General features: G+C 36.9%; 1 protein-coding gene and 1 long non-coding RNA gene across 3 annotated transcripts in view; one reads left to right on the top strand and one right to left on the bottom strand.

The window, feature by feature from the left end:
• Positions 1–1,729: 1,729 nt before the first annotated feature.
• LOC143207083 (GTPase-activating Rap/Ran-GAP domain-like protein 3) overlaps positions 1,730–23,240 on the top strand; it is a 55,464-nt gene continuing 33,953 nt past the window's right edge. The window contains exons 1-2 of one of the 2 annotated variants that reach the window (XM_076420144.1): positions 1,730–1,858; positions 9,615–9,983. In XM_076420144.1, the coding sequence (XP_076276259.1) occupies positions 9,778–9,983 (206 nt within the window). In that variant the 5' untranslated portion in view covers positions 1,730–1,858; positions 9,615–9,777. Of the gene's footprint in view, positions 1,859–8,155; positions 9,487–9,614; positions 9,984–23,240 lie in introns of those variants that run through there. The other variant, XM_076420143.1, reaches the window with a different exon arrangement.
• Positions 21,056–22,869, bottom strand: LOC143207093 (uncharacterized). Its single transcript, XR_013008608.1, has 3 exons — positions 22,741–22,869; positions 22,361–22,483; positions 21,056–22,053 (listed from the first exon to the last, which is right to left on the bottom strand). It is a non-coding gene; the product is annotated as an uncharacterized LOC143207093 (long non-coding RNA).

Raw genomic sequence — 23,240 nt, 5'->3', positions numbered from 1 at the left:
GCTCGATGTTTGGGTGCCTCACGAGTTAACCTTGAAAAATTTAATGCATCGAATTTCAATTTGCGGGTCGTTGCTAACACGAAACAAAATCGAACCTTTTTTGAAACGGCTCATTGCAGGCGATAAAAAATGGATCACGTACGATAATAATGTACGGAAAAGATCGTGGTCGAAGTGAGGCGAAACTCCGCAAACCGTGGCAAAGGCAGGGTTGACATCGAGAAAGGTGATGCTGTGCATTTGGTGGGGTCATAAAGGAATCATTCACTACGAGCTGCTGCCATCCGGTCAAACGATTGATTCTAACCTCTACAGTCAACAACTGGAAAGATTACGTCAAACAATCGAGAGAGAAAGCGACTAGAATTGATAAACAGGAGAGGCGTCGTATTCCATCACGAAAATGCCAGAAAAAATGCCAGACCCCACACATCTTTGGTGACCCGTCAAAAATTAAGAGAACTGGGCTGGCAAGTTTTGATGCATCCACCGTATAGTCCTGATATTACACCATCAGGCTACCATTTGTTTCGGTCTCTACAGGACTCTCTTAATGGTGTGAAGTTGACTTCAAAAGAGGCCTGCGAAAATCACGTGTCACAGTTTTCCTCACAGGAGTTCTACAGTGACGGGATTATGGTTTTACCTCAAAAGTGGCAAAAGGTGGTCGATAGAACAGCACATACTCGATTTAATAAACTTCATTTAAAATATGAAAAAAGCTTGATTCATTTCTCCATTAAAATACGAAGAAAATTTTTCCCCAACCTACTCAATTTCAGGACATCTGAAGTTCAATACATTTTTACTCGGAATTTAATACCGTATTGACTTCCGATACAAAAAGTAGGTCATTCCATAAAATAATGAAGATAACCTTGAAATCTCCGAAACCCCTCCACCCAGAAAAACAGTACGATATGAGATGGATTCCTCGAAACCATCTAAACTCAATGTTTTCATAAAATCTATCGTATAATTCAAGATTTAATTCAAGATACCCTGTATGTTCTGCGCTTGGTAGGTTTAGCGTTAAGGACGAATGGATCGGCAAGGCTGCGATCGCCGCGAGAGGAGGTGATATAACGTTGATCACCTCGCGGCGAGAGGAGTTTCCGTGATCGATCCTCGCAGAAAAAGGACACGCCTCCCTAACGCGAACGGTCGCGTTGTTTTTCGAAAAACAAGTCCTCTCGATATCGCCGCGTTTCTCTCGACGGAGAGCGACGCATGCGTTTCCCGATGCACGCGGCGCTTTCGCCCTTCGCGGAATAATCTTGGCCCTGAATCGAGCAGTCTTCAACGGACGACACGATGCTCGTTCGCGTCGCTTCCACCGTCTCGAGCGATCCACCGTGTCCATTCGAAGTCGTCACGAGAAATCCCCCTGAAACTACAGGCGACCCTCACGCCGACAGAACAAAGTCCGAAAACCCGATCGCATTTTGGAGATCAAAGTGTCAGTCGCCGAAGTAACTATAAGAGTTCGACAAGTTCGAGACCACTTTCGATACCGGATACCGGCCGACAATTAAATCGAATGCCATTGCCAGTGATAAGTAAAAGAAAGTAAAGAGCCCCCGCGGAGAGAACGGGAGAGGAAGGAGACGCGGTTAATCGCTCGCATATTTCACGCTGACAAATTTTTCACGGACACTGGCTCGGCGAATGGAGGAAATACGTCGTCGTCGTCGGCAGAAGAACGATAAAACTGCGCTACCAGTCTCCGGTGAATTAACGAGTTTGCGCGTCGTGTAGAACGCACGTGGTCAATGGAATTCGTTCGATGGGAAGTTCGCTCTTTGACGGCACCGCCGTTACCGTGCGATCTCGAAACTGTGACGGACCGTGTAACGAGGTACGCGTTGCGAATAAACGATCTTTCCTCATAACGTGTACACCGGCTCATCGTCCGTTTCCTCTCGTCAATTATGAAACGTGAATTAGAAAAACAAAACGCCCGGCGAAAGACAGTCAGACGACACGTTCAAATCGACTTACGCGGAAGAAGCTTTCCTTCAAATTAAATTACCCGTCGGAGAACGCGATACGTTTCCCGTCAAGCGCAAGCCAACTCTTTTCCGCTTCGAATCGTTCTTTCGATAGCAATTTACTTTTCATTTCACTCAACGCCGCGTCGGAAACTACAGCTGTTCGGGGATCAATGAAGCTGCAGCCGGATCCGCGCGCGGAGATCTGTTCTCAGCAGAAATCCAAATAAATTGTTACCTTCTTTCTCTACAGAAATTCTATTCGAACTTGCACTACCCCTGGCAATAAGTTTTCGACCAGACGACGCCAGAGTGGTATGAACAGAGAGCATATGAGAGCGCTCACGCTCGAGGTTTCTCTGCCTCCACTTTTTTCAGTGTAGACAGAGATAGATCATACCCATTTTTACCATGGCGTAGAACCTACACTGCCCGAAATTACTATAAATCTCATAATTATGTCATAGTAATGTGAAGCTGATGCACGATAGCATTTTAGGGTTAATAAAAGAAACCATTTACATGATTACATTCATAGACATATGTATTACTTACTTCACAGAAAAACGTAAAGTTATATAGTTCAACAAAAAACGAACTGCGAAATTTCCATAAAGCCACACGTTTATTAAGTGGATAACATCAAGATTATCGAAAATTTCTTCTATATTTACAAACTGATACTTAGTATAACTGCCATTTCTTCGAATAACGTCGAAAATTCGATTAGGCATTGATTACATCAAAGTACGAAGAGTTTCTGCTTCGATGGATGTCCACGCTTCGTTCACCGCAACCCGTAACTCGGAAACAGAGTTGTACTGTTTACAATTGCCATATACTTTTCTTGCAAGTATTCCCCAAAGATTCTCAATTGGGTTTAAATCTGGCGAACAAGCTGGCCATGTCAATATCCTCGTATTTTTGTTGTCTAACCACTACTTTGTTTGTCTTGATGCATGAATTGAGGCGTTATCATGCTGAAAAATGAAATTGTCAGTCTCAATTTCTTCTGTAGATGGTATTGAGACCATCTCCAACAACAAGGCGTTTTAAATGGACAAAAATAACTACGTTTTTCTATAAATAAATAATATATCTATGAATGTAATCGTGTAAGTGGTTTCTTTTATTAACCGTAAAATTCTATCGTGCATCAGCTTCTCATTACTATGACGCAATTATAAGATTTCACCGAAAAATCAGGTGGCTTTATGGTAATTTCGGGCAGTGTATACCCATATTTAGTATGTTAAAGATGGGTATAGGTTCTGCACCATGCTCAAAGTGGGTATGATCTATCTCTTTAGCATGTGTGCTCAAAATGGATATGAACTACCTATTTAGCATGCTAAAAGTGAGTATGATCTCTGTCCATATTGACAAAAGTGAAGGCAGAAAAACCTCGGGCTTGAGCGCTCTCATATTCTCTCTGAAATGAACTTACAACAAATAATATCAAATTTTTTTATGTGATACGATACGATGTAAACAATTAGCTTGTGGCAACATAAGAATTATGCAACAAATTTCTTTGGGAATATATAATTTAAGAAATGACTAAAAACTTGGATAGAAGCGTTCTTGTTGTTTTCGTAAAGTAATGTACAATAGTCACTTTTAATGCTCGGTGAACCCAGTGTTCATCGATTTCTCAACCACGATAACAACTTCCGTGGAAAACCAAGAACTTATCTCGAGTTACGTGGTCTAATAATTTCTTTTCATCGTGGGATTATTTCTAGGCTGATAGTCGTTTTTTTTTATTAATATAAGCGCAATCATTAAAAAATCTGTTAAGAGAGCTCGAGTAGATAAAGAATTCACTTTCTACTGCAACGAGGAGATAATTAAAAATACCACGCCTATCGAGGTATTCGCAATTTGAATCTATTGACATTCCACAAATGTAGTTCTGCATTTAATTAATTCTAACCAATATCTAAATTTTGATAAGGATATTCTACATATACAGGCTGGTTCAATAACGATGGCCACCTTGAATATTCCCATTGTTTGTAATACATATGAAAAAATGATGTATACAAAACTGGTATGGTATAATGGGGGAAATATTGTGATGAGAATATTTTTAACATGGGTGAATGTGTTTCGGGGATTTCAAGGTCACCTCGATTTCTTTAAATAGATCGACCTATCGTTTCTTCCGTGAGTCGATAGATATTATATTCTAATTAAAAATTGACCTTCATATATCCTAAACCTAATTGTTAACAAAGTAGTATCGAAATAATTTCACTGTCCAACAAATTTCAACTTTTTTTATGTTTCCAATATACTGTTGGGTGGATCTTATAGAGTTTCTCACGCTGATTCCGAATCTGCCCTTAATTTTTCTCCTACACGCACAGTTTTTGAGAAACATGACTTTTAAAAAAAACGTATTTTCCAACTTTAAACAAATATTGTAATGTTATTATAATACATAATGAATTGTGCAAACATATTGAAACGTATTGAACTGGCGGCAACTCGTGTCGGGCGAAGATATTTTGCTTTCCGATTCGAAAAAAAACGTCGACCGTGCAAACTTGAAATGGTGGTTTCTCAATATGAAAGTCTGCTCTACCGCGTGGTATAGTTCGATTTTCCGCTGGACCCTTATTTTTTGAGATAAATTGAAAAATATCCTCAAAAATTGGTGCAAAAGTCGTGTCTCTCCGCCTTTATTGATTGTGTAAACATGTTTAAACAAATGTTTGTTTAATGTTTGTAAAATTAATTAAAATTAAGTAATGTTTGTGTAATGTTTGTTTAATGTTGAAAAATATGTTTTCTTTCAAAGTCATGTTTCAAAAAACTGTGCCTCTAGAAAAATTAAGGACAGATTCGGAATCAGCGAAAAAAACTCTACAAGAACCACCCAACAGTAATTGTGGAACAAATTTGGTGTTGGACAGTGATTTTCGATACTTACCTAAATGGTATGTATTGTAGTATTTAGTCTACAAACTAATCAAAATAAATTAATAATTTTATTTTATTGTCTCTCATCTCTCTCTTGAATACTGATAAGTTTGTATGGGAAATTATTTCGATTACATCTCTATTGACTCACGATACAAACCAAAGAAATTTCCGAAAATCTCTCAACTGTATGCACAAAAATTTTTGCATCACAATATTTCCCTCTCTATACCACACAAGTTTTGTATATACCATTTTTTCATATTATTACAAATAACGGGAATATTCAAGGTCTGGTCAAGCGTAGAAAATCTTTTATGATATTGCACCATCTTGACAACGTCAGAAATGTTTTTTCATGCTTCAAAGAACCCTCTCTGAAAACAATAATAGGCCATTAAAAGTAGAACAGTACAATGAACAAATTCGTCATCACTTTTTACACAATATCGAACACATATGTATTTATTCAATATTATAGTGCAATAATTTCTTCAAAATTAGAATGCTATCTTGAATATTCAAATAATAAATTATTATATTTGAAATGGATTTTACAAGATAGTTTTTACTCAAGCATGCGTGACAGTGTCCATGTCAAATGTAAAACAATTTCGTTTGTAAGGAGATCGAGACATCTCAGAATTAAAGAAGATATTCTGGGGGTCATATTTAAGTGAGACACTCGATATACTCGTAAGCAGATTAATTAGTGGAACGTCTTTATGTTTATTACAGATTATGTCCTTAAATAATATACGTAAAATCCTTCCTCCAGGAAATTAATCCGCCCTGTGACTCTGTGTAATCGTCTGTAAATGCTGGTTTCTGGGACGCTAGTGATTACGGATTACTGTACCTTTGCATTTATAACCTGCTCTTATCAGTTGTGTATTGGGTTTCTCCGCATCACCTGGTAATCGTTCAGCTGGGCCACACGGGTTATAATACACTGAGTTACCGCGAAATAAATCTGATACGCGTTACGGTTGGAATCCCTGACTGCCCAAATGAACGACCAAATAGCAATACCATTTGTCACAATTGACAAATAAACGAGTGGAAACTGGAGAAGGTTGATACATTTCTGGAAAGAAGTTGTATAAATAACACTAAATAATATTTGAATGGTCTTTTCGAATATTCACATTACACGTTCTATTCTTCGGCAAAAACAAACGTGAACTTTTCTAAATTAAACAAACAATGTGTACGACTCTTAAGTGACTTTCAAAATCTACTTTAAAAATGCAATGTTCCTATTAACCCCTTGCCGTACCATTTTCTTTACAGTTACAGTGATTAAAACGTCTTTATGCACAGAAATGTCGTAGAAGGGGAGAGAAAATTTATATTTTTGGTATAGCCACATTTAATTAAATGCTTAAATATTGATTAGAAACGAATCAAATTTTATTTCATCCAAAATGAAACGCGAAACATTCATATTTGTTAGACTTTGTTAAAAACCTCCATCACGAGTCTGACTTGTGAAAATAATTCAGTAAAGGGAAATATTGTTCGGAAGGGTGATCTTGACAACATATTTCAAGGTCATTGAAATCTGAGGGAGCCCTTTTCTACAAGTTCACATTTTTTATATTTCATATAAATCTGTATCGAAATGGTTAGTAGAAACATAGTGAGATAGTAAAATAAATCCACAAATATAGTTATTAGGTTGTAAAGAAAGAAATGTAGGATTTTTGTTTCTTCGTTTTAATTGCAATTTTATACCAATTTACCTTAATTTAATGAGTTATACATATGTCATTTTAAAGCTTGTTCTACGCTCTATTTAATTATGCTTTTGATATTCAATTTTATTCAAATTTTTATTATATTATTTCCCTTTTATTTCAGGATGTCAAAACGCGATTTTTACATTATTTTTTTCTATGCGTCCAAACTAGGCAGAAGTGCCGCTCGAGCGGCTAGGAATATCAACGAAGTATGGGGCGAAGGGAGTGTCAACGAATGCACAGCTTTAGGTTTTTAAATAACATTAAATTCTCTGTAAAATTAATTCTAATACTATTCTCCTCAATAATATTAAAATCAATTCTCATAATAATTTAATATTACTATCAAACAATATTGAATTTTCTATAAAATTAATTTTCATATTATTGTTTTTAATAAAATTGTTTTTTATGTGAGTCATAACACTTTAAAAACATAGGTTTAAATCCTGCATTTCTTTCTTTACAACCTAATATATGTATTATTAATTGTAATATGTAATATTAACACATTAAATAATAATTAGTATAAATTTAAGCGGGCCGCATCGACCCCATAGTTCACTAAAGTGTTAAAAAATGTTGTTTCATAAATTGTGTAAAAATGTCTCGAGTATCCCATCAGTGGCAAAGTTGACACATAATAGTGAGTGGCGTGAGACGTTAAAAGGAAACAGTTTATTTCGTATAAACATGTTTGTTGGAATGTTTGTACCAGCACATTGTGTATGACACCATTTGGAACGTATTTGACATTGAATCGAACGTTCACTTGGTTTCGAACGTGGATACAAGAAGGTACAATAAATGCAAGTCGCTTCTCCATTTTCGTCTACGCTCTCGATATATCTGTGTCGTTTTCAAAAACCTTCGATTGAAACGACATCTATTAAAATATACTTTCCGTCGTAATTTGTTTGCTATGGAACATCTGTTACAGATTACGCAAGGTTAAATTAATTCGAGGAGATTCGGTATTAGATGCACAAATTAATTCGTGGCCCTTCTTCGTGAATTTGGTGATTAATTATTTACAAGCGACTAAAATGCATTCTACTCTCCAAAATAATCTCCGTCATTTTTTGTATATTGCATTCACTCCGGTAAATATTACGTTCAGGGGAGGCAGCTCGAATGACCTTGACCTTGACATATGTTTTCGAGATCGCCCTTCTGAGTGACCTTTTGAAGGTTTTAGCCATTGCTCGTTTTTTGATAAAAAATTATCAGCGAAAATATATGAATGCTACTGCATTGCAATTTGTCGGTACATACAGATATAATTGATGGCACACACGTTAGATCGAATTCAGGTGAAGCTGGATGGATTAGTTCACTAGATAATGTGTGATGGACATTTTGGAAAAATTGCATTTAGTCTGAAATCAGTTTTTAATAACAAACGTGCGACACGGCTGAAACCTCTTAGGGTTACTCAGAAGGGTGACCTTGACAATATATGTCAAGGTCAAGGCCATCTGAGCTGTCTTCCCTCTAAACGCAATATTTATCTTCACAAGATTTCAAAAATAATTTGAATTAAAATTTGAGAAATAAATGAATTCGAAACGAAACACATTTCTTATTTTCGAATGCTGGCACTTTTCAAACTTTTATAATACACAAATTGTTATATTTTCAAAGATTCCGTTTTGTTACAATTTCAAATAAATTTGTTTAACCTTCAAGAATGAATAAGGCAAATATTTTCATGTAATTTAAAGCAATATAAAGAATGTACAATCATGTGAACAAAAGTCCTTTGGTGATCATAATAGTAGAAAAATGGTCTGGGTTAGGTTTTACTATGAAGAAAGCTTATACCTTTCATGAAGAATATTTTTTCAAATCCTGAAATCATACAAATATGAGAATGATCGACAATTTTGTTTGCGTCGCCAACGAGAATACAATCTGATTGAATCGTACTTTATTCAGGACAAAACATTTATTTTTACGTATTTTAATCACATTGGGGAAAAGCCGCAGTAAAACGTACTGTCCTCGCTCGCAGCCAATAGTTAGACCGTGACGTCACACACTGTAGCCAATAATTCGGTCAGAACCGAAAGTGTCAGTGGAATGACCCAATGGAACGGCTTGCCGTCGCATTCCTTTCGAATTCCTGCTAGAATTCTTCTTGTGAGGCACGGAGAGTACACCCGCAGTAATAGGTACATTTACCCTATGTTTACAATGTGGGATCGTGTAGAGCTTACAATTAGAGCGCAACGTTGGCAGCGAACGCGTTAATAAAAGAGATTCGACGTTTTCATGTTCTTCAAAGGAGAATACCCTTCGCAAGTATTTGTTCCCCGTGGAACGAGCGTCTCGTCGTTAGTCTTTTTATAGTTCGAGTCTAATAATTTTCACAGCTCCGTAAGTAACGGAAGAATGCACAAAAGGACGTTCTGTCTCGCTTAATTGAACGGAGCAGGTCGGAGCGTTGCGGCGGCTCACGTTGGAAGCGGTCGGGCTCGGATCGCGGTTGGATCGATCCCCGAATCATCGAAGCACGTAGTTGAAAAGGGGGTATCGGCCGGGGAGAAAGTCCGATGATCAGAGGATCGGTGGAACAGAGGATGGTGGGGTTGCCAGTGTACGACGCTCGCGACCAGTGTGGTGGCGAACAACGCTGGATGGTGGGGTTGAAGGGTGGCGCAGTCATTTATGGTTGCCGGTTCATCCGACGGGTTCAGTTGTCTGTCCGCCGAACAACGACAAAAACCTCGAGAACTGAACAGGCGACCGGGTACCGACAACCATCGGTCGCCGCTGCGGTTTGAACCGAGAAATGGCGGTGGAGTTTCGTGGATCCTCGACGGGTACAGTTCGATCAGTGAATAGCAACATCTCCTCGTCCGTCGATCGCGCGATCTCCGACGTTCTCTAATATCCGAGAGCCGGCCGATCTTTTGAGAAACTCGAATCGATTTTGATCCTCTTCGTACAGCTCTCTGCGCTGCGCAGCATGTTTTCACGGGAACAGTCGAGCGTGCGAGTGGTTCCGAATTGTCCCCGGGCTTGAAACACCCTAACTACTCGAGAGACTGCTTGAACCGTTGAAACGATGTAAGAGCCGCTCGAGAAGAAAGAACAGTTTTTTACGTTTCAAGATGACTTCGCTGAGAAGATCCGCGAACCAGTCGACCAGAGAAGGCACTTCCGGCAGGAGGCACGCGCTCGCTGGGATCAGCTCGAAGAGCATGAGGAGCGTTCTCCACACCCCGACTGCGCCCGGCTCGCCTCTTCGGCACCGGTCCAAATACGAGCTGAGGAGCATCAGCTTGGAGGGCTCCAAAGTCCTGCCATGGACCGCACGGTGAGTCCAATCGCACACCATTTCCTTCGCGAATCCAAACGTATCGGACGTACGCGCGCCATTTCCCTGATTGCCTCGCCGCAACAGGTAACACTTCGCGTGACGTATTCACCGTTCGTGTGCAGCCGATTCGCAACTTCCACCCGCGTTCTATAATAGTGGCTGGAACTTTCCGCCAGCTACGGAACAATCAATTAACCGATCTAATTGATCAGAACTTCGGGAAGTTCGACGCGATCGACTACAAACGACTGTTGCGTCTGCTACCGGGAAATGGACCCGCGACGGTCAGTCAAACAAACAGTTCAAGGAGAAAAACGCTCTTTTTACGGACAAAACTATCGATTTTTCGTTTTACACGAGATTCTGCGACTTAATTCTTTGCACTCGTGTTTCGAGTGTGACTCGTCGTCAGTTTTATTCGCTGGAACTCTCCTATGTTTAGCGTGACTATTACCCCGGCTATAAGTCGAACGTTTCAAGTGTCTATTATGCGTTCACGATGAAAATAAGTGGACGAATGCAAATTAGAAAGAATGTTTTCAGCATTTGAATTTATCAATATGATTCAGGAAAGAAATCATTTTTGCAACTAATGTTCTACAACAATTTCAATGATTAATTTTTTATAAATATCTACATCTTAGAAAATAATGGAAGCGGGAAGACGACAAAAGGGGATAGGATTATTTAAAGCAATGGAACAAGTAATGAAACTAGTGGTGAGCAAAAGTAGACGAGGGGAGGGAGCACGAATCGAAGGGAAAAAGTTACCCTCTCTCCGACAGGAACTGGATTAGTCCCGTGACATTGTGAAACACGTCACGTGCTGGGTTGTGTCGTAGAAGGGGAAGGTAGAGTGGGGACTATAATAAATAATTGTAACTCTTTTCTTTATAATAGTTTCAAATAAGAGGGAAGAAATTTTTTATATCTACCGTAAGTCTATATATTTACTTTAATGCTTAAATATTGATTATAAAAAAATGAAATTCTTTTCTCCATTTCAGAAATTTATAACATTCATATTTAGTAGATTTCATTTGGAGTGCTGTGAAATGTTTGCGAAATAATACTTTCTTTACCAGTACGAGCACTTAGGATTACGCTCATCTAAAATTGTCGAGAGATTTGGAGCACTGGAGTTATTAAATTCGTATTTTCTCAAAAAATTGTAGGTCACAGTTGTAATTTGCTTGGGGTTGACATCCAAAAAATAAACGACCAATTCTATTATTCTTATTGTGTGTAATGAATAGACTGCAGATCTTCATGCAAAATAAAAATGTTCTGCCTTGACTGTGGGAAGCAGGGGTAAAATAAAAATTGATTTCTTCCCTAATAATTTTGTTGCATTAAAAACGACATTATTTTATAATATTTTTAAATTTTATTCATCTATTACTGTTTTATATTTCACCCAGCTAAATTCTTTATAAATGCATACACATCCGCAGTCTGGTAATTAAGACAATATTTTAAACACAATTTTTATTCACAAATTACATTAGTAGAAAAAATAATTCTTCAATCCGAACAAATAACAGCATCACCCACGTCTAACCCCGACATTCAAACGCAATTAGTGTAATAATATTATGAATTGGTTGGTACATTTCGTTGGTCTTTCATTCTTTTATTGACGAACTGGAAATTGTTTTTCATTCAGTAGCCGCCCTTCCGTGCTTTTTGAATGTGAAATGAATAATGCAAAAAACAGGACAGGGCGTATTCGTAGTTATTTACGAAGGAAGTGCTATTAATGGGAGGATGGCACGAAATGATATAAACTATTTAAGGAAGGCAATAAATCGTTGGAGTATGATTTACCTAATTAAAGACGAGGAATCGCGCGTACACAAAGCGCAAATCTACTCGAAAGAGGTGCTGCTGCAAATCTAATATTTCAATGTAACAGAAAAAGCTGAATTATAGTTATCACATTGTTCGCTGGATGAGAATAAACGAACAGTCTCGCGTTGCTTTCCTGGCATGTCAACGAATAAAGGATGGACGGAAACTTGACTACATCTTCTTTATAGTCCTAACGCGAACCTGACCTGAATCTTAAAACTTTTATGCAGATAAATGAAAATATATGAGCTTATTCGAGTAAAATAATAGAAATGAGACTAAAGTAAATGTCCCGTCCATAAGCCATTTGCTGTTGCAGTTTTTTTTTTAAATAAGCTTTTTCAGTATAAAACATCAAGAAATAAATAAACTAAGAATGAAATTTGAAAAAGTATACTTGTAGCTTATCAATAAAAAAAATATCTTTAACTTTATCAATTTGAAATTTTATAATGGATGAAAACAGCTTGCTGTAACCATGTCGCCTCACCGAATAATCCTAATAAGTTCCAACAACATTTTAGAACGGGTATCAGGTTTTATCACCCCGGAGATCGACATTCCTATTCGGTGGGAATACACACAGTCGCATTATGATGATGAACGTGTATGAAATATATAAGACAGTATTTTGAATACAGCCCGATGCTTACCACCGCCTAACCCAAATCATAACAACAAGGGTTCCCTGCGAAAGGCGATTGTAACCCATAGTAACCCATAGTAGCCATGAGCTAACGCTTCCAATGTGCTCTACAGAGCGTAATGACCAGGTTACAGTACATTAGAGGCTATACATGATGCAACTATTATCGGTTAAAATTGAAAATATTTTCGCACGAAAATTTTAAATAGATTCAGCAATAATAGTAACAATCTTTTAATGGCATCAGCATCGGCAAATGCACACGATGGTCCACGAATCGGTCGCCATGCTATTTCAATTGTTTGTAACAGTTTAACAAGTGCATTGGTGTTAAATGGAGAATTTATAGACTACAATAAATTCGATGTAATATCCAGACTGCGGATGTTTATGCAATTTTTAATTTTTCTAGGCAAATTTTGAGGAAGCTGAAACAAATATAACCTTGTTTTTAGTGGTCGTAGCTTTCATAGATCTTAGGTTCAGAGGAATTTTACATTCTAGCATTTTTATTTAATTTTCATAAGCCATAAATCTATAAAGATCCGCAGTCTAGTAATATCCAATTATATTCATAAATATCTGTTATTCGAAAGATATTTATAACGTACGTAGCACTTAGATTAATTTGTTTCTAATCAGGTGTTCCTAATAGGTCGACTGTATCTTTTCGAGTGGTATAATTTATTTTACCCCGATCGATACAGCAGGACACTCCTCAGAAAAATGATTAGCTTATGTATGTACTGATGAGATACGGGACAGTTTTTTGCGCATGCACGACGATTTTAGCGTCAGTAAAGTGAAAAGTTTGGGTAAAATAGGGTACCTTGACCACCTCGCTTAATTTCGCAAAATTTGTTATGATTTGATTGCGAAAAATGAATGTATAGTTTGCGTATGACAATCAAATATTAATAATAACCTACCAAAAATTCGTAGCGTACATGACACTCTTCCGGTACCTTCCCGCCAATAAGAGTGCCCCACTAGTTTCTCCACAATATACATATGTAAACCCATGTCTCGTCACTGTATGTATGTAAAGAACAATTAGTTCGAGAGGTATTTAAATTTCAATTTTGCGAATACATACAAGTAATACACGCACACCTGTGTACTTTACTATATGACAGTTAATGTTTGTATAACGCTTGTAGCACAGGCTTGGGCATTATCAAAATATAAATGATTTATTTCATTTTATAAAAAAGAAAAGAATTCATACTCTCCAATAATATAAATATATAAAATAACAATATAAAATATTACTTGAAATGAATTTATTTGATTTAAACGAGAAATGGAAATTAATTTTTTATGTTATGTGCAATATAAAAATAATAAAATATTTAAAATAATATATTATTTCAACTAATCAACTAACAATAAGTCAAGGTGACCTTCGCATTTATACATAAAAAGCATTTTTTGAGACTTAAGAATGTGCGCATATGTAGACCACCCAGTACTGATAAAATTTTGTCTGAAACATTTTTTAATTGCACCACTGAAAATGCCCTACAAATGGTGACAAAACTTAACGGGTACACCTTGTATATGTATATCAGATGATTGCATAAGTTCGTGTCCGATTTGAAAATAAAATTCAATGGCTACATTTTAAAGATTGGTTAAATTAAAATTTGGTTCATGATTGGTTAAATTAAAATTAGTAAATGGTTAAATTTTCTACAATTAGAAAGGAATGGTGACTATATGTATAATTGATTAATAGAGTTGTATTCTTTAAAAATTAACTATTGAATTTTATTTTCAAACCGGGCACGAACTTATGCAATCATCTAATATTTATTAAATTCAAAGACAAACACGTGGTTGTTCCAAACCCCAACCCACTAACTTGCAACGTTTTTAACATTTTCCGTGTTTATTGTGTAACTCCTATGCAGGGACGCAGTAAGGGTGTGCGGACGAAAGGGGCGCTGATAACTCCGATATTTGTTATCATCATTTTTAATTTTCATTGTTGGTGATAGTTAACCTTACTTGTGTTTCTTTTTTTAAGTTTTTTATGACTAGTAGATATCTGATAAAATATTTGTATCTTTTTTTGGCAGGAGGCCGCGAATTGTAATTTTGGCCCCAGGCGCAAGTTTTCCTTCCTGCAGCCCTGCTCCTATGCATAATGGAGCATGTAACCTTTACATGTAAAGGTTAAATTAACTCCTTAAATTATGCTGTGTAACCGTTTGAAAGGATTGATTCCTGCATCGCTTGTGACTACAAATCGCTACAACTTCGTGTTTATAATCCACCCTTACCAGGTGGATCGGGTTTCTCTGCATCGCCTAGTGCTAGTGGGTGGAAACCTCGGTGATGTGGGTTGCAGAGAATCTAATACGGGTTACGGTTAGGATCTCTGGCGCAGATGTTGAATTCCAACAGAGTTACGTTACTTCAAAGTGAATGATTGAATTGCGTGAAAGCTTCCACGATTACCTAATAAATCTACACCGATTCGACAAAATATTTCCGCTCTCAGTTCTTTCGTAATTACTGGACTGCGGATTTTATGCATTTATGACAAAATGAGTAGCCGCAATTTGAAACATTTTTTGTGACCTACAATATTACCATTTAATTTACTCGTACAATACTCCAATGTTTTAGTAATTTATTTCATCTAAACAAATTGAATAAAGTACAAAATATTTCGGATAATGATGGTGGTGCCTCAGAGCCAACACTCGAGTGCTAAGGGTTAAAAGAATTAAACAAACTCTTAAGTGGCTCTTGTTACTTGTAACGGATGCTGAGAATTTGTATTCTGCACGAAGATCCGCAGTCTAGTAATTACTGTATGTAGGGTAGGTTTCCCTAGCACCGGACACTTGAGATTTTTCTTAAGTAAATGAAAAAATCTAATACTTTATTATTTTTATAATTACTTTATTATTTATTATATTAACAACATTAGAAACCAAGATAAATTAATTAATTAATAACATTGATGTTGAAGACGGATTAGTTAATGGAGCATGCGGAATATTAAAATTTATTACTTTTCAAGAAAATACTAAAATTCCGTCTATATTGTGGTTAGATTTTCAATTGCCCAGAGTACGAGTGAAAGTAAGAACTCGTTATCGTGATTATATGAAAAATGCAAATATTCATCAAAATTTAACACCAATAATAAAAATATCGAATCAAGTAAATATGTCGAGTGAGGAAAAATATCAAATCACACGTAGTCAATTTCCAGTGGTTCCTGCTGAAGCGATTACGATTCATAAAAGTCAGGAACAAACATACGAGAAAAGTATGTTTGAATTTTAAAACATCAGAAAAACGAACTTTACAAATGTTGTATGTAGCACTGAGCAGAGTTTCAAAATTGAGCGGTTTATATTATATATTTTGGGACAATTTAAATTAACAGTATCGAAGAAAACCAAGATCAATACTGCAAACCCGGATAATGAGGAGCTGTATCGTTTGCGAAAAACTAATTAAGACAATTTATTTTGCAACATTAGTATGCTATAACAAGGAACCAAGCGAGCAACGAGCCTACGATGTTCGTTTAATGCGACGCCATATAGCAAACATTTTGATAAGTAGAAAACTATTGAATTTCCCTGAAAACGTATAATCTTATTAAAACGTACTAAACATAATGATAATAATATACTGCAACTAACGAATCGGGAAGTTCTTTGTGTGGCTCGTGGAGAGTCACACACCAAATAAAAAACATTAATAGCTGCAGGCCCTACTAGCCATGCGTACCACTAACCCTCTCGCAAGAGCAGTCCTACCTGCGAGCAAAAACAACCCTACTCGCGAGCGAGCGAAGCGAGCGAGCAACAATAACCCTCTAGTTTTCTCTACAATCCCAACCAAATGCAATTTTTGAAAAAATTTCTTTTCACGTCCTGTAGTAAACTAATTGCACTAGCTTCCCAAAAGAGTTCAAATCGGATAGTCCAATATTAAAAAAGTTATGGTGTTTTTAAGAGTATCCGAATATATTAGTGGGAGTCACTGTATATTATTATTTGATTGCGAATCATTATGCAAAATAAAAAAGTTTGCGTTATTTGCAAAGGCACAGGTGCCAAATAAAAAATTTTTTCATTATTTAATCATGTTCTTGAACTGAAACTAATACACCGATATCCTTATATCTTTTTAATATGACCACTGCTTTAAATTGTGCGTAGCCATTTTTATTATGAATGCATAAAATCCGCAGTCTAATTATATTATTATTCACCTCATGTAATAAATAACATAGTTGTGTGCGTATTTTTGCCTAATATCGTCGTCTTACCCCAACCTCCCCTACTACATTTACCGACCCATGGCAAAAAGAAGCGAAGATCGAATGGGATCAGTCCAGGTATCAAGCCCATCCGGAATGGAAAAATCTGTTAGCACTCGGGACAGGCTCGATTTGCGATGTAATCCGCCGGACAATAGACGCGGGGACCGATCAGTTCCTATTTTAATAGGAAATCGAGCGTCTCGTGGCGTTATCCCGGGGCGCTGCATCGATCTTTTTCCGATAATCGGTGACTATTCGCGATCGAGCGAACGCATAAGGCTTCGTTGCTCGCCGCCATGTCGCCGCGCCGATATCACCATCGTAGTCGTCGACGACGACGACGACGTATCGGATTTTGACGTTCGCCTCTTTATAATTAACTCTTTTGCTATCGGGGCTGTTGGTAGTCTCGGCCGGCAGCGTCCCTTTTGTACCGCGTGGATCAATTTCGATCACGCTCGACCAAGTGGAAGTCGACCGTTGCCGCATCTCTCGGCCTCTGGGCAGAGAAACCGAGGCGAACGGGACACGGCCGACCGAAGAAATGGGGAGAAAAGGGACGCGAGAGGAATAACAATCAGCTCTCGAATATATCGTGGAAGTCCGCCTTGAAGGTGTGGCCAAGGGTCGGTCGCGTTTCAACATGATCCGTCGATTTAGCTGCGCAAAAATGCTCATTTTAATCGATGCAATTTTAAGAAGGATAGGGCGTAGGGTAATTGCAGTTGATATGGAACACCTGAATTCAAAAGCTTGCCAGAGATGGAGCTACAGAATTTTGTTATACACTCCAGGACAAAAAGATAACACATCATTTTTCCTCATTGCTGAACTAAAGAAAATGAATATTTTAATATGTCAACATATTCCGACATGCCTGTACGTACAATGTACTGAATATCATCCACCATATTTACTCCAATAGAATTTTCGAAATAGAAACGTAAATATTGGGGCACACAAGCGGGACAAAAGGCTAGCATAAATAGCAGTTTTACATTTGTCAGTTGTCCAGAAGTTACTGAAGAGCAAACATTCATTGCAAAACGTAATTGATAAAATTGTACTAGCTTCTTTCGTGCTTATTTAATAGAACAACATACCAAAGCGTTAAGAATGGGTCGTGGAAAAAACTAAGTGTGTGTGAAGTACATACGATATTGAACTTAAAGAAAGAACAAGATTAAATTACACAAATATCAAAGATTGTAAATAGATGCCGAAAAGTTATGAGCTTGTTAAAAAATTCTGAAAATTACGGGAAAAAGAAGAATTCTGGGCGTCCACAAAGTTTAACTGCCCGTGAAAAACATGCAACATTGAGAATAGCATCAAATTCGAGGATGACTGCGAGACAAAGCGCCGGAAGTAAAAACTGACGGAAAGAATGTACGTTGTGTTTTAGAAAAATGCAAGTGCACTTTTACAATACACTTCTCCTCGGTAATGTCGAAACTTATGGATACGGGTGTCGCCCTAATGCGCCACGCGCAGTTCATACGGTACGTGCCTGAGCTGTCTCGAGAAGCAGGATCGTCACGGGGAGCGAGACGCGCGGCGGCCGAAAACAGGGGGTGTAGCCCTGGAAAAACGGCCGAAACGGGCAAAACTTGTCGACCACTGTGCTAAGCAAACACAATCAGAGGGAAATGAAACATTATAGAGTACCGAGGAAGAGGAAAGTGGAAATTTTCATCCATGGAGGGTACGAAGATTAAACTAAACTGTATAAAACATACGTTTGGTTCGGTATATCTGTCGTAAACAATAATTAAAATGATATAACAAAGCTTTTCATCTCTAAGGAATAGTAAATTAATTTTTTGGTTTCTCGTTGCGCCACAGAATCTGTGCCACGGCATTGCTCTGATGAGAACGCTGTTTTTCGGAGCATCTCTCGGGAAACAGGAATGCGGTGAACAATTATTGTGTTCAGCGGTGTATTGGGCTACGCTGAACACAATAAAACAGCCAGACGGGTAGCATTTGCTCACGCAGACAGCTAAAGGATCTCCTATCGCAGCACTGCTAGATAAAAATGAGGAGACAAAGAACGTACAACCTTCCACAAAAGTTTGACACACATCGCATCGTAAGCTTCACATTTTCACAATTTCCATTGAAATCTTTGTTAGTCGGAATTCCCCTAACGCCGGATGGCACCTAATGTCGGACAGTTGCTATGTCCTTAACATTCAAAATTTTACCCCATTCCAGTCGCGCGTGCACAGCTGCGGAGATCAGTTGATTGTTGCGATTGACAAGATTCAAATTATAAACTATTATATCTTATATCCTTAGACCGTAGATATTATAGGATGCAGTGTTTCAAGATAACAAAGTATCTAGTGCCCACAAGTCACGTCACGGGATAATTAAAAATGATGCATAGCAATATAAACGCGAGGTATAAAAGCATATTTACGCATTATTTCGTAAACATTTGGAGAAACGGTGCAAAGTTGTTGCAAAGTTGTTGTAAGAAACGACAAAACCGTGACACAAAATCTTTTCACAAGTCAATATTTTATATTTAATATAATAATATTCTCACTATACTTTTTTTTAAAATAAATACAGATTTCATATTATCAACATCTACATTAAAATGTAACTTTTTCTTTTGGGCCATTTGTAAAAAAGTTATTCTAATTTGAAGTGTGTGTGTGTGTGTGTGTGTGTGTAATCAATTATGCGAGTCACTGTATTTGAATTTTCACCAAGAAGAGTGGACAGAGGTTAAATCATGGGGCATTCTCTTCTAACATCCCATAATAACAGATTGCACCACGTAATAATAGTCTTCGAAGATCTAAAAACAATTATTTTACTACCTAGACATTACGAAAACATTACACTCGGAGCTTGCGGTTTGCCGTGAGGTATACCGCGCTTACAAGTAGCTATACATATGTATGTATGGACATGTTCAGGACAAACTAAAACATATTCCCTAATGGATGGCATAGGGCTCTCAGCGATAATGGCAAACATGCTAAAATGATCCGCGCAAACACGTATGTGAAACCAAAATGCCTGTGCACCTTTCATTACATCTAAAATACAGTAGGACCTCGATTAACTGCATCCCGACTATAAACACATACACGTTTAAATATGAATTGTATTATGAAGGGAAATAAATTTTCAAAAATAAAGAATTTATTTTGGAATATAATGTACATTTTAATTATTTCCTCGGGTCTCGATTATCCATCGGGCCTTAATTTATCCGGGCTGTTTGTCTCCCGATCAAGCCGGTTAATCGAGGTCCTACTACTGTATTATTGTATGTTATCTTCAGGATGTTATCTTGAAACGCCTAGTAAGGTGTTCCGGTTGGTTTTCAGGGATTTTTCGAATGCCAAGGATATTTTCAAAGAATGTGAGATTGTATTTCATCCAAAATGTTCTCCTTTGTTAGTTATAACTTCCTCCCACGTTTTTAAAACAGTAAGCGAACTCCACACGTTAAAGAAAAATAAATAAATAATTCAGTGTTCTTCGTCCTTAAAATTCACCTGCAATTGTATTAAAAAGTACGGTTGTGTTTAGATATGCAAATGGCGAAGGTCAAATATATTTTATAACTCTACGAGATTTGACATGACGCACTAACTTTTTGAATATATATCCACTAGATTTATAGTTATTGTTAGATATTTTATCCAAATCTTTTGTGCTAAGTTAGATATCACGTGGCTCTATTGCAAATCAAAACCAAAGTACTGGCTCAGTGATTTTCAGGAGAAACGGATATCAGTTTGTGAACATAATTAATCAGTATTTTGTTACTGATGTTTAGGAGCAAGAAGACTAGTGTTTTCTAAACTTCATATCGTTTTCTAAACGTTCTTTACTGGGCTAGGTAAATTCTATTTTTATAGTTCCATTCTTTTTTTCTGAACACGCCGTATAATACACTATTGCAGAGGAAAAAACAGGGGAGAACTAGACCGTTTCCGATTACTTTGTCCCGCGAACATATCGAGAATTACGTCATCTCGATGGCCCGCATCTACAGGACCGTATGTGCGACGTGAATATCGACCTTACCGATGCATAACAAAGCTTCCACAGGCATGTTGTTAAATAGCAATTCAGCTTTTGTGTAAGCCTGCTGCAATATTTATTAAACCACCCATTTTTCACGAACGTCCGGCTTGTCGTTGAGTTATACTACTGATTTCCGCAAAAATTTACGCCCTTCTGACATGGCATTGAGTTACACTATTGATTTGGAATCGCAAAAATAGCGAAACTAAGAGAAACAAAAATTTTCAGATATCTCACTTGTCGTTGGGTTGTACTACTGAATTTTCGAAATATTTTCGGACGTCCGACTTGTGGTTGAGTTGCACTACTGAATATACTCATAATACAAAATTCGATTTTCGAGATTCTCGAAAATTTTCTGCTTTCTACTAGGAGAATATGATAGAGAAAGAGGTGGCAACAAATTTTCCTGTCACCTCTCTTACTGTGATATCTCCTGTGTTAAGTGAATTATTTCTTTAAATGTATTTGTTATGTGCGTTTTATCGTGCAACAGAAATCAAGTGAACCCATCTTCTATTGTTTATTAGTATACACCTGATTTTTATGATAAACAAAAAATTTGTGCATCAATTGCAACGCACAGGAGCTATATACATCAATTTACATTTTTCGTTAATAATTTTAATAAAGTGAAAACAATATAACCATACTCTTAAAGTTATTTAATCTGTTCACTGTTTTAAATTGCATCTACTCATTTTTGTTATAAATATAGGTCTCTCTCTCACTTTTATTTCTAAACCGTCTAATTCGTTCTTAAAACTATCGTTTTAAACAAAATTCTCATTTTTATATTTATTTTAATATTTGCCTTGCCAATAGACTATTGAAACTTTGTTTATAACAAGCAAATGTTAGAATTCTATGTTATTTGCGCCTAAGTGCTTTCGGGAGAAACGACAAATGAACATAAGAAACATATATATTCCATGGGGTGAGGCAAAAATAATTGAAAATAAGACAATATCCAAGAATAGCGGAACTCCGTTGTTGGTTTCATTTTGAAATGCAATAAAAAATAAATCCGGTACGCATGCACAGAACAGAACGAGTACCATTACACATTTCACTATGGGCTTTTACTACGGTTACAAACAATTCAAGTTAAATATTTATTAATTTTTCGTTAATAGAGTTTGAAAAGAAGATGTTTGCGTCTTGATTTCGATAATCCAAAAATTTCGATCTCGGGTAGCAATACCGTCTTTGGATCGAATCTGTAACAGAAAATACAAATGCATTTGTGTTAATTGTCCAACACAATTGAGAGACTAAATCCGAATGAACAATAAATAAATAATTCAATTTGAAAAGAAAATCGAAATAAATTTACAACGGAAAATAAATAACCTTGATTTCTATCAAACGACATGAATTCAAATACAACTGATCATCACGACAGAGTTGTAAATCCGAATTAATACAAAATAAATAATTTAAGTTAATATTTATTGATTGTTCATTAACGATTTGAGAAAAGATGTTCAATAACACAGTTTAATTTTAAAGATAATTAGTACTCACGCTCGCGGCTTTTTCTTGCTTCAAGAATGTCCGCCATGATGCTATGTCACGATTCGATTCTCGAAAGCATCGATCTTGCTACCAAGATGCTCTTTCAAACGATAGATTCTTTTCCCACGGAATCTGTAACAGAAAAAAACCAACTCATTACTTACAATTGACAAAAAGTCAGAAACTAAATAAGAATTAATAGTAAATACACAATTCAATTTGAATAGAGGATTAAATTAAATTAAATTAAATTAACTTGACGTCTATACAACGAAACGAATTGAAATAGTACTGGTCGTCACGACACAAGAGTAAATTATCGCGAGAAGGCAACACGATTCGAGAATAAATTGGAATCAATGAAAATTAAATAAGGTTAAACTTTTTACCTCCGGAAACCAGAGATTGTTGCCTCTTTCTTATGCATTCCTGTAGATTTTGGCGAGAAAATGCCAGAAATCTACGCTTCACAATCCTAAGCGGTCAGTGATTCAAAATGCATGTTTGATAGATACAGAGAGGAAATCTGATAGATAGAAATGCTGGTGCTTGTGGTGCCACCTAGCGGCACCGCTCGATAAGCGGCGTGCGACCGTTATTACATACAAACATGGCGGGCACGCAAAAACATTTGAGATTAGCCACGCGGTACAGCTACAAACTGTACAAACCGAGGAATAAGTGAAGAAAGAGAGAGAGAGTCGACGTCTTTATTAAATTCTGAAAAAACAGTACACCCTGAATAAATTGCTTCATGAAAATAATTTTAAAAAAGGTTCGGGATTTGTGTGTTGTCTATGGGCAGCGCTACCATCGCGATTCAAAAATACAAGAAACCGCGTGAGGTGCTCTGAGAATCGTTTTTATTATGTCATAATAAATTTCATTC

Source organism: Lasioglossum baleicum, chromosome 3 (genome assembly GCF_051020765.1).
Source record: "Lasioglossum baleicum chromosome 3, iyLasBale1, whole genome shotgun sequence".
In the NCBI taxonomy this organism is placed as follows: Eukaryota; Metazoa; Arthropoda; class Insecta; order Hymenoptera; family Halictidae; genus Lasioglossum; species Lasioglossum baleicum.
The sequence above is the reverse complement of the archived record's forward strand: the minus strand, read 5'-3'. Positions and strand labels throughout refer to the sequence as shown.